Source organism: Manacus candei, unplaced genomic scaffold (assembly GCF_025592945.1).
Source record: "Manacus candei isolate 608988 ecotype Guabito, Panama unplaced genomic scaffold, ASM2559294v1 h1tg000159l, whole genome shotgun sequence".
NCBI lineage: Eukaryota > Metazoa > Chordata > Aves > Passeriformes > Pipridae > Manacus > Manacus candei.
The window spans coordinates 2096900-2109897 of NW_026138207.1; the positions used below are offsets into that span (position 1 = coordinate 2096900).

The 12998-nt window shown below is 38.5% G+C and overlaps 1 protein-coding gene across 7 annotated transcripts in view; it reads left to right on the forward strand.

Moving 5' to 3' along the window:
• ARHGEF7 (Rho guanine nucleotide exchange factor 7) overlaps nucleotides 1–12998 on the forward strand; it is a 126118-nt gene that overhangs the window by 62254 nt on the left and 50866 nt on the right. For 6 of the 7 annotated variants that reach the window (XR_007900829.1, XM_051772824.1, XM_051772822.1 and 3 more), the window contains 3 exons: nucleotides 1654–1742; nucleotides 9390–9484; nucleotides 9765–9860. Coding sequence is in view for 6 of the 7 variants with exons in the window: in XM_051772824.1 (XP_051628784.1) it covers nucleotides 1654–1742; nucleotides 9390–9484; nucleotides 9765–9860 (280 nt within the window). In the remaining variant the exon portion in view is untranslated. The other variant, XM_051772827.1, reaches the window with a different exon arrangement.

A 12998-nucleotide genomic window follows, 5' to 3' on the forward strand; every position in this document is an offset into this window, starting at 1 on the left:
TTTTATTTTTAGATTAGCTTTTTTGAGACTTCCAGTGCAATACAGAGAAAAGCCTCTTAAAGATGATAGCACCTGTGTGCTCATGAGGCGTGAGCTGTGCCTTATGGACCATTAGCTAAAGCCTCAGGTCCTGCTGGCCTGCCAGGCACTCCTGGCATTGGAGTTGAAAGGATGGCCTTCATCTGTAGTTAGCTCACCTCAGATGGCATTGTCCATGGGGTTGCAGCTGGGTGGCCTGAAGAAGCACTAAATTTCTCAGGAGAGGATGGTACCATGTGGACTGTTCTGCTTATGATGGCAGTTCCCTGATCAACTTTACTTTCCATGGGAATTTTCCATAGGCAGCCCTTAGAATGGCTGACTGGGCTTCTGGAAAGGCAGGTCTGTATTTGAGACTTGCATAATTTATTCTTAGCCTGAGGTATTAGGTAAACTAGAGTTAAATTATTAATATATCTTTATCAAAATGTGTTTGAAACATGAGCTTGCCTTTAAAATAAAGGTAAAACAGCCAGTAGGTATGTTTTGATGATGGTTTTTTGGTCTGGGGTGGGGGGTGGGGGAAGGGTTGGTTGAGAATTTGCCATTTTATAGTTTGGCTACAAATTACTCAAATGTATATTTGAAAATAGCATATTAGACAAACCTGATAATTAAAAAAAAAAATGAAAAAAATCCAAAACCACCAAAGCAAACAAACCAAAGCGCCATAATGTCCTGTTAAATATTCTCTCACAAGTTGGTTGAGTGCAGAGTCAAATGATCATGCAGCATCATGCTTTTGATTTTTCTCTCACCTCTTCTTTACTCCTTTGTGATTGACTTAGAGGAGTGGTAGTGGTGGGAGGGGAGGCTTTAGGGGTTTGTTTTCTGTGCCTCTCTGTTCTGGGAGTCAGCACCTGGGTAACTCTCAGGACTGTTGTTTTGATCTTGTAGACCAATCTTGTCCTTCTAGGAAGAGTTTGCATTAGTGAGGAATACATTCCCTATGGGATTATAGGAAGGATTGATGTTATGAAGATGCTATGAAGAACTCTTTTGTGTTACGAAAAACTTTCTTAAGTGCATAAGCATTTTTATTTTTTACTTCATTAATAGCAAAAGACAGTTTGTTTCAAAAGATGATTTTTTGGGATAGACATCAGGTAAGTCACTTCACTAGTGTAGTATTTTGAATCTCTTGTTTCTACCAGAGTGAATGTAATGTCTCACATCTGGTATGGTTCAGCCTTTGATTGGTCACTTGCTTTCACTGAGTTCATTAAAATGATATTAAAACTTAAAACTACTTTTGTTTGAAAGTACCTATGGAGTTTGGAAATGCCTGGGTTTTTTAATTTTTTTTTTTAATTGCAATCTGTGACATTTTGTTTTTAAAAAATAATTTTTGAAAAGCTTAACTGACTTTCTGGTTCCAGGAAAAAGAATGGGAGGTTTTCAACTTGCCTTCAGTGAGGCTAAAGTTTCATTCATTGTGAACTTATGAACCATTTTGATTCTTTACCAATAATTTGAAGTGCAATTATGTATGTTTCTCAGTGAAGCACTATTTTCACTGTATTGTATGATTAATATTTTAAAGCAGTTTGTTTGACCTCTAGTGTTGAGCTATGAAATTGCACCCTATTGACCTCAAAATATTTTACATTTCAGAAAAACCGGTTTCCCCCAAATCAGGTACATTGAAGAGTCCACCTAAAGGCTTTGATACTTCTGCAATTAACAAAAGCTATTACAATGTGGTGAGTGATCATTTTTCCTCCATGGGAGCTGTTATATACAGTAGAATGTCATTTAACTAAATGCTCTTATCTGCACAGAAAAAAGGCAGTCTTGTCAGAAAGTGCCAAAACTAGATAGGGGTGTTAGTGGATTCTCATGTAAACAAGTTCATCATTAGTTTAATAGAATATCACACAGATTCTTAAGCATGATGCAAAATTATAGTCTAAAGCAAGTGAATAATAGGCATTTATGTAATATTATGCTAATTTTACTTAGTTTGCTAGTCCTTAATTTCCCTGTTCTCCCCATCTCCCAAATATGCAATTAGTGTTCCCCAGTCTCTGTGAATTACTGAAATTCTACTGTGTTAAAATGCTTAAGAATACTGTTGTCCTTTTTGTTGAGTAAGAGATTGAACATTTTGAAACAATTTGCTTCCTTTGTATTCATGCTTATAAATCAACTCTATTATTGACTTTAGGAACCTCTCCCTTACACTGGTGGATAGATTTCATAGCAAAACGGTACAGTCAGAGTCAGCTTTTAACACATCCCCAGGAATTCATAACCTGGTACTCAGACCTCTTTAGTAGATGCATGTGAGAAACATACCCAACTCTGACTTTAAGTGTGTTGTAACCATTTTGAGAATCATTTATTTATTAAAAGCAGATACATTGGGAAGCAAAAAAGTATCTTATTGATTTTGTTAAGCACTGCTCCCTGCTGGTGCAAAACCAAACCACAACGTTTCTTTCCCTTTTCTTTGAAGCAGCTGCCATTGTTTTCATTTTATTTGTCAGTTTTTAGCAACGATCATAAAGAATCGTTTTATGCTTTCATCTTGTGTGGTTGTGGCGTGAATAACACCAACCACCTGGAAGAACAGAGGTGTTTTGTGTATTGTATCCTCATTGAAAACAGTGAGGCAGCCTCCTGCTCCTCCCTCTGACTTGCCTCCTGCCTCTGCTGGTAGCTGCAACTCCATGGAAAAGGGAGGGCTGCAGTTCTTTGGCTATTGTATCCCACACCTGCTAGTCAGAATGGAAGGTACCTGTGCAAGCAAACCCTTCCTTCTGCAGGAAGTAAAGACCTTACTGTGGTATATTCAGTGACAAAGTATTGGATTGTTTTCCTTTTTATTTTTGTTTTCACTATCTCTCTTTTTAGTCCTGTTTTTTCCCCCCCAAAGTTGTTATATTGTGTTTGTCTTTGTTGTTTGATGTTGAAACCTATGATTTTCAATGCAAGGAAGATGATGTGACTGTAGTACAGGAGAAAATTTAGTTCCTTCGCTAGGTAGAAGACTGCTCTTATGTTTAATCTGCATTTATATTAAGTTTTTAATCAAAATAAATTGGGAGCTGCCTTGAACATCAGACATTTAGATTTGGGGGTTTGGTTTAATTTATTTGTTTATTTAAAGTAATTGGTAAATACATGCCTCATTTACAATTTTATATTATTTTTTCCGATAGACATCAGTATGATGAAAAGTAAGAGTTGCAGCTGCTTAATTTAGACTTAACTAAAACTTCAGTTTGACTGTGTCCAAAATAAATTGAATCTTGTGGTTGCATATTTTACTTTGTAAGAGTAATGCAAACCATTTTGGGGGGTGATTGTGTAGTTCAGTGAAAATAATAGAAAGTATGTCTGAATTTGTTCAGGAAACTAAGTTATAATATGCCATACAATTTTGAAATATCACTTTTGGCTTTTGTGAATTTTTCAGTTATTATTCCCTGGATAACTTACTATCATCGTGGAGGCTCAAGCTACTCCATACTTTGAGAAATAGAGCTATGGCTGGCTTTTAAAGTAATTTAATTAAAAAAAAAAAAGGGAACTAGTGACCATCAGACACCTACTCTTGGAATTAGGTTATTTTTCATCTTTTTCAGGTACCACTCTCTTGATACACTTAACTTGGTGTAGTAAGATTCAAGCTGTTTTCACTGCTAGCTATTTACTGACTGTTGACACATTATGGGGGGGCGGAAATGACCAGTTTGTAATTATATATACAGCTGTACATACATACATGTATACATACATATATGTTGTAAATTAGAGCACTGCCCCTAGAGTGCTGTTCTCAAATCTGTCTGCTGTGAACTGGGTAATTACCTGTTTTCACATTTTTTCACAGTGACAGATACCCCCACCTTTTTTTTTTTTAACTTACCATTTTATTCTTTTTGTTTAGAAAAGGAGAGGCCGTGCTATAGCATGCACTTTGTTTCAGAGAAAGCAAGGCTCCACTACTGTGTCTAAAACTTAAATTAGACATGTTGACATTTAGATTTTCTTGAAAAATATGAAGTGCTTCTGATGGTGTAGTGGGTTGACCCTGGCTAGATGCCAAGTACCTACTAAAGCCTCTCTGCATCCTCTCTGCAACTGGACAGAAGAGAGAAAAAAAACCCGCAAAGGATTCATGAGTTAAGAGCTGGGAGAGATCACTTACTGATCACCATCACGGGCAAAACAGACTCAAAGTGGGGATATTACTTAAATTTATTACTAACAGGATCAGAGCAAAAAAGAATGAGAAGTAAAATAATCTCACCCACCCCTCCATCCTTCCGTGTTCTCCCTCCTCCCCCCCAGCGGTGCAGGGGGATGGGGAATGGGGGTTATGGTCAGTTGTTGTTTCTGCCGCTGCTGAGGGAGAGGAGTCCTTCCCCTGCTCCCATGGGGTCCCTCCCACGGGAGACAGTCCTTCACGAACCTCTGCAGCGTGAGTCCGTCCCATAGGCAGTTTGTCACAAAACTGGTGCCCTGTGGCTCACTTCTCCGTTGGGTGCAGTCCTTCAGGAATGAGCTGTACCAGCTGTACCCCCCTGTGTGGGTCCCACGCAGGGCCACAAGTCCTACCAGGAAAACCTTCTCCAGCGTGGACTCATTTCTCCATGGGTTGCAGGTCCCTGGCAGGACCCTGCTCCATCTTGGGGCTCTCACAGGGTCACAGCCTCCTTCAGATATCCACCTGCTCCAGCATGGGCTTCTCCATGGGCTGTAGGTGGGTCTCTGCACCCTGATGTTCCTCCATGGGCTGCAGGGGCACAGCTGCTCCACCATGGTCTGCACCACGGGCTGCAGGGGCCTCAGCTCCAGCTCCTGGAGAACCTCCTTCCTTTCCTTCCCTACTGACCTTGGTGTCTACGTTGCTGTTCCCATGTTCTCACTCTGCTCTTCACTGGATGGAATTTTTCAACTGTGCAATAAATTTCCGTTCTTAAATATATTATCACGGAGGTTTTACTGTCATTCCTAATTGGCTCAGCCTTGGCCAGCAGCAGGAAGCCCATCCTGGAGCTGGCTGGCATTGGCTCCACCAGACAGGGGAAGCTTCTAGCAGCTGCTAACAGAAGCCACCCCTGTAGTGCCCCCCCCCCCACTACCAAAACCTAGCCACAGAAACCCAATACAGATACCGATATACCTATAAAATAAAAATTTTTCATAATTATTAAATATGTATGATTTTAAATGTAGTGAAGACAAACAGCAAACACATTCTCTGAATTGAAAGTTGTTTAACTTGTGAGTTGAGTTTTGATTCTATCTTAATACGTAAGCTGCAGACATGGGACTTCTCTGTTCTAGAAGTCTTATCAGTCTGTACTGATAACAAAGTTAAAGCAGAACAGCTCCAAATAAACCTTTGGTAGCTGAAAGGATGTCGCTTGAGTTAAAGAGTAAGTGTTAAAATCTGTGTTAAAGGCTCTCTTGACAACCAGGCATGTATTGAGGCTGGTACTCTGGGACTGCTTGCTATTTTTGAGTTGTGGCCATCTCCCACCATAAGGGGATGTAATGAGACTCTGTAAGCCCTCTTGATTGATTATTGCTGTTTTTCTTGGGGAAGGTTTTGTGCAGGTGCAAGCAACACCTGTGGGTACATTTGTTGGACTGAGGACAAAATCAAAGAGCAGATCAGAGGAAGTCCAGAAGGCGGTAGGAGAGGCTCCCTTTCTGGGAGGAGGACTGGGATAGGCTAAGGGAAAGGTGCTTAATGTCAAGAGAGGAACTGCTTTCACTGCTTTCCTTTGTTCTTCACACCCTTGTAAATATGTTCTTTATGGATTCACAGAGCTCTGTCTGAAGTTCGTAATACAAACCACATACTTTCTAGTCTCAGTGTGCTTAATTAGTTGCACCTTGCAGTAAGTGTTGCTGAGAAGACAGACATGTGTTATACATGCACATTTTGCCTGGCTGAGGAATGCAGGTTAGTAGAGAATGCCGAGGTCTTGTCCTCCATAAAATGGTACAAGTCTACAGCAGTGTGCAATATGAACCAGACTCATGATCAAGCATCAAGCATTTTTCATGTAGAAGTAATTTAGTAACTACTGAGTAAGTGGGCATTTCGTTGCATGTTATTCTCTGAAAACAGAGCAGGTGTTACTCTGAGTTTTATTTTTACTTGAGATCCCTCGGGAATTTATAACTTAGTGTCCAAAATAAAGCTAGGTTATCTCCACTCACAGTTGCCTTGAGATTAAGTAGCTTTTCTAAAAGCAGGTAAAGAAATGGGCGAATTTCTCCATAGTTATGAGTATTTGGACAACCTCATTTTTCATTTAAGTGTTTGAAAAGTAATGGAAAATAAACATTTCTTTTGGGGCCGTTCTGTTAAAGTTGGATCAAGAGTTTGTGTCTACTGAATTTCATAAGAGTTTTTGAGGACTCTTGAGATATGATATACTTGTGCAGTGCTTTACACTGCCCCTCTCAAGGGCCTGTTTTAAGGGATTCATCTTGCAAATTCTGATTCAGGAAAATTAGATACTGATCGCCATTTCACCGAAGCATGAGATATTTTGGTTGAGTGCCATACTACTATGAAAAAATGGGAATGTGCTAACAGATCCTGCCCAAATGTGTCTGTATTCTACCTTTTTTCCCTCTGATTTGGAAGGCGATTGGCTTCATGTAGGTCATTTTAAATCCATTTTTGGGTGATAGTTATTGCCTTAGGGAGATGACTGAGGTTTTGTGTGACAGAATTGTTAACCATGCTTGAATTTTCCATGCTGTGTGATTGAGAGAGCTGGTGCTGTATGAGCTCAGTTGTCTGTGCCTGCCATTCATCAGTGTTACAGACTGCAAAAGCTGCCACTTCAACGCTGCTCTTTTGGTACTCGGTCTTATCTGTGCAAATGTTGTGGTGGAGTTGTGGAAACAAGGTCTTCAAGGTCTCATGGGGTCTTGCAGCAGCCAGAATGCACAGAAAGCAGGAAAGGGAAGAAAGGTGATTATTAGATCATGCGGGTGAGATGTGGGTATGAGGAATTGTAAGGGTTCTCTGGTGCCAAAATACTGAATTACAATGCTGACTACTTGTCACTTCAAAGCACAGTCCAAGCGTTTAATCCTCATAGCTTCTCAGAGAGGTAGGTAAGTCAAGCTGGAAGAATGTGAGATTTCACAGAAATAATGTTTTAAAACTGTGTAAACAAAGTTATTCTTCAAAAAATGTATGCAGTGAAAATTGTACTTGTTAAAAAAACCCTGAGATAGTTTTAGTGTGTCCTGGGAAGTGTTTAAAGCTATGTATATCTGAAGTAGTGTGTAGTAGTGTGAACTACTAAAATAACATAAAGTTTAAGTGCATCTGGTACTCTGCATAGGTTTTGTAGCATAGTTTTATTTACAGTTGCATTTATTTTCCTTTTTCCGCTAATTGTCAAAATACTAATTCTAGTTTTTAAGCTTTCTCATTATTGCCTCCCTGCCCCATTTAAGTTTTTTTCCTCCAATCCCGTGTTCTCTGTATTGCAAAGAAAATCCTCAAGTAAAAATCCAAACTAGCACAGGAAAATGAGTGTGTCCAACATAAAACTAGTTTTATTTCAAGCTTTTCAGACAGCTGTTTATAGCAGAGAATGAAAATAGCCTTTGAGAAAATGGACCAGTGGTGCAACCCTTCAAGATCTTTAGCAAATTTGTTGATTTTTATCTTTGAATGTCTTTTAATACTGTTCAGTGCTTCATTGGGGCACTGTGTCCTTGGTTTTCAGTCTGCTTTTCCCTACTAATGGCTGTGTAAGAACTTTGGGCTAGGAGGTTTTTGTAGAAAAAGCCGTATTGAAAAAGGTTGTTCTTACATTTAGTTTTGAACCTCACGGATGCTTTTACATAAAGTACTTTTATATTACCATTTTAACAATTTACTTGCTTTGTTTTATATATGTGTAAGAGAATATGGGGGTTAATTAGTACTATGATCGGTGGAAATATTTTATTTCTGTGGTCTAAATGGTCAAAAAAATCCTTAGCTTTTTTAAAGTTTGTGTGTCCATGTTGTACTGTACGCTGTAATTTCTTAGTAGCTGTAACTTTCTGTGTGACATTTTTCTGCCACAGCATTTAGCAGAGAATGGAGACATTTTAATCTTCAGTTCAGGATTCAGTTTTGCAACAAAAGAATGAACTCAAAAATGGTCTCTCTCTCTCTCTCCAAATGAATAGAAGCATTCAAGGAATAAGCAGAATCAATGACACCAATGAAAAGAGCAGTGAATTCTTCATTGACATACTGATCTATTTAAAGTTATTTCATCAGGTTTGCATTTAGGAATGAATGGCTTTTTTTACTTCCTAAGAAAGAGTATTGACTACAACAGTGAATAATGCAGTCAATTACAGTCGTTCTTATAAATGCTGAAATGAGATATTACTGTAGCCTTGACAAATATGGCATGTAGCAAAATGAGAAGGTTTGTGGTGTGGCTTATGACCAGTGAATAGCAATAAGTTTTCAAAGTTCTGTTCTGTTCACTGAACTACATTTAATTCTGTTGATTGTCTTGCTAAACCACTAACTTTTTGGAGAAAAAAATAATTTGCCATCTAGAAGCACAGTAGAACCTGATGTGACTATATTGGAGGATATCCTAAAGCAGACTCCCTGAAGATGGCCCAGTAAAATGTTTTCCTGTACATATTTGGGGGTATTCCAGTTGATGGTTTATATTCAGCCAAAAACCAAGTGTGTGCTGTATTTTATAAATTCTTGGCTTTGCATCAGAATCTGTTGTAGTTTTCTCATGGTAGTGTATTCCCAGTGGAAGGTTAGGCAGCCCCATTTAAAAATAATGTGATAACGCTAAACATTTTGCTAAGTAAAGTTGGAAACTACTTGTTATTTGTAAATCCATTAATATTCAGATGTTCTAGGTAGAACAGCACATCTGAATAAGTAAACACTTTGCCAGCAAGATTAGTTGTAATGTGTTGTAATTGAGACTGAGAAAACAACATTATTTGTTCTTTTCTCTTACAACTTCTACTGTGCTTTACCAGCCTCTGATGATCTGTGACTGTTCTGAAGAACATAAGAAGAATAATTGCCCTGGGTTTGGAAGAGCACTCTGTATAACATTCAGATTTTGCACTAAAGTTTTTAAGTAGTGAAATTCCTGTTAGCTTCCCACTGTTTTTGTTTATGGCTGAAGGATGGCTCATCATGTGTATAGTGGATTTTTTTTCCCTATGAATTTCATAGATGTATAGTATTCAATGCTTTCTTGCTGATACTTGCATTTTTAATGTAGGAACACTCATTTAAGTTTTTCTTATGCTAAGTAAATTTTAGTATGCTTTAAAACTGGTCTTAAAAAATACCAATTAGCAATTGTCATTTATTGTAGGTGCTACAAAATATATTAGAAACAGAAAATGAATATGCTAAGGAGCTACAAACAATGCTTTCAAACTACCTGCGACCATTACAAGCCAGTGAAAAGTATGTGAGTTTGTTCTGTGTTTTAAATTAAGTTTGAGATCTCTCATGTATTGGGGGGGGTTAACGTGGTCAAAATTTCAATGTCAATGTGTATTTTCCTCTGTGGACTATGAGGTTCTTGAGGCAGGACTTGCTTTTATTCAGTTTGCTTGCTGACTGAAACAGTCAGGTCCTTGATCTAAGAACCAGTAAGCACTTTCTTTTAGCACTGTAGATTGTATTAATGCATAGTTAGTCAATAACTGCAAACCTAAGCATGTTGTATTTACTTTGGCTCCAGGTTAACCTTGGCAAATACTTCATACTTAATGGGAAACCTGGAAGAAATAAGTTCTTTCCAGCAAATGCTTGTACAGTCTTTAGAAGAATGCACCAAGTAAGTACTATGCATATGAGATACAGTAAAATTCTAACATGCAAATATTTTTTTATTACTTTATTCATTGCTAATGTTGGGCATAATTTTTTTTCTTCTCACTGTAAGAATTGTTGCCACAGCAGTACAGTAATAGGTGTCTGGAGAATGTATTGATTGCTTGTACAGATAGATATTGGCCCTAGGATGCAGTTGCAGAGGTAGAAATTTTGATTTAGTTCAACAGCAATTTACAAATTTCCATGCTGCAATTGCATACTAGTAGGGAAATGGTGGGTTTTGTTTTGGGAGCATGAATTTTAAGAACTTTCTTAAAAGTAAGAGAAAGAATGAACAGACCTTATGTAATGGTGCAACAGTGGAGAAGGAGGTGACTTGGATGAAGTGCATTCTGAGAATGCCTGTGCTTAGTATTCTTCTGACCTGAACAATGGTAGTCATGAAAAGATGCTGGGAGAGGTGGCCAGGATAGACAGAAAGAACAACCCGAGTTAAATAAAACCCCTCAGTGCTTGTGCTGCTATAGGAAGCATGAAGCACAGAAAGAAGGGGATGAAGACACTTCTCCTCTTTCTGTAGTTGAGGCTGAATTGGTAACTTGGTATTTTTCAGCTTGTTACCTCAGCACTTGGGGATGCTAGAAAGAAGGTGACCATATGACATTTGCATTGTCCTAACAACTTTCTGGTGTTAAAACTCCACTGAAAGTAAAATTTCTGTTTCTAACCTCAGTTCTGTCATTTTCCTTGTCTACATGGTCACATTCCTACTCCAGATTTTCTTGGTTTTTGCCAAGTTAGTAATTTGAATTGCTAGAATTTAAGGGCTTAGACAAGTTTCAGTCTGCTGAATGAATGAATGAATGTCTTGGATGCAGGAGAAAATACCTCTTTTGGCAACAGTGATCTTAGGTCCCCTTTAGTGTGTCCTGTTTTGACCTCTCCTTCCTCACTTCTGAGCTGCTCTGCATGAAGAAGCAGCTTTGTCACGACAAAGTCTAAGCTGCATCTCCACTGGGCAGTACCATATGCCTGGGACTGTTGCTGACTTCCTTCCTACCACCTGTCTTCTGCCCTTCTCTCCTGCCTCTATACAACTTACACCTGAGAGAAGGGAAGGGAGGATGGTGTAGTTCAGATGACTGTTCAGCAGTGTAATGGAAACATTCTTGAAATGGTCTTTCTTTCATTCTGTGTGTGAGAAAGAAGGATATTCATTCCAGACCTCATCAGTAAAGTGTCTAAATCCCTGAAAGTGACCATTTGTCAACAAACTCAAATGTTTCCTTTCTTTTCTTGTCACTGTGCTTTGTTTTCTCATTCTTTTGTTACCTTGATTTTGTTTCTGTGAATCAGAAGTTAGGGAAATAAAGTACCTTGCATGGAACAAACTGTCATCTTTTGAAACATTTTGTTAAGGTGGAGTAGGAGATCATATGCCTTAAATATTAATGCATAATGTCCTTTATTTGTTCTTTCTGCTAAGTGAAATGTTGCTGTGTAATAAACTAGGTACATACTGGGTGCTAGTAGGTGGGCACAGGAAGTGATGCCCTGGAGTTACTGAAGGGTTACTGCAAATATTTTGTATTATTGTCATTCCATAAATATGCTTGTTGTGCCAAGTTGTATTTTCAGTTTAATTTTCATCGTAGTGTCCTTGTGTTTGGAATCTAGTCCATCATGATTCCCATCCTGTAGAAGAATGCTTGCTCTACTGTCTTTTTTCTCTTTGTCATTTTGCCATATTTTTTTGGCTGGTGAATCTGTTCTGTAAACCCAGACTAGCTCCAGGGCTGAAAATAGATTTATAATTTTATTTTATTTTTGGCAGAGAAGCTACATCATTGAGGCACTTCACATTGCAACATCCAGTGGGGTGTTTTTTCTAACTTGACATGTCAGAATGAACAAATGCCAATGTCCTGCCTGTTGTAGAGCTACCGGCCTACTTTGCTCAAAAAAATTTGTGTTCTTGGGCATGAGTTGAATTTTAAATTCCACACTCACCTTGAGACAGTTTTTCACTTGAATTTTCTTTTTAACACATCTTGGCATGTATTTCAGCAGCAGAAACTTTCCCGTACCGTACTTCTTCTTGCTTGCACCGCTTTGGCTTATTTAATCCTCGTGTTGTTAAACATTGGGTTGTGGAGGTTTTTTTGGAACATAATATGCTGTAGTGGGTACTTTGTGTGTTTTAGGGGGAAACAGTTATTTGAATTTTGGGTTGATTTTAGTTGTGTGCCACTCTTCCACCCTGCTCACAGTCTTGAAGCTTTTCTGGTTCGTTGCTAGAGGTTTGTCCTCCTTGAACTTGTCCACATTGTGGGGTTATTTCTGCCTTTGTAATCTCTGGCTGAAATGATCACACTGAAAGTATTGCTCTATGGGTATTTTTGTAGCTGGAGATTGAACCTAATTTGAACCCCTGCTCCAAAAAAAAATTCTTCCCTTTACCTGGGAACAGAAGCTGTCAGTCTATGGCTGTACTTCTCAATAAGGACAGGCACATGACACACAGGTCTGAGTGGTGTGACACCAGCCTGCATGAACTGCTTAGGTATAATCTTCTCTGTAGGAAATTGAAGTCTTTTAGATAGTATCACAGACTTATCCCCTTGCCCTGTAGCAACCATAGCTCGATTTTTGTCCCCTCTTCCTCATGCCCCTTCTCTTGCAGTCACAGTAACTATGTCATCGTATTCTGTGTTTAAGTGCAAGCAGATACTTCTATTCCTGAAGTGGAATGGAATTAAAAAAAAAAAGGGAGAAGCCAGGGTGTGAGAGGGAGACTATTTAAATGTAATCCAAAACTAATTAGTGTTTCAGGTTTAGTTTTGGAGTGCAGATACAAATTAAGTCTGTTAAGAGTTTATCCAAGTATCATCCTTTACTTTTGGTTATCATGGGTATCAACAGAAACAAGACTATCACTATTAAGTAAATATGAAAACAAACGAGTTTAGATATCCTGAAACAAACATGCATAGTAACTGATGTCTGATAGGTAAGGCAAAGAGACAATTAGTGAAAGGTGTGGTTTTGAAGAGAGCATTGAAAATTGGACTGAAGTGCTGTAAATGAGTTGAATACTGCCTAGTTTTGTGCAAACAGTAGCTCAGAAAGTTGAGAAGTG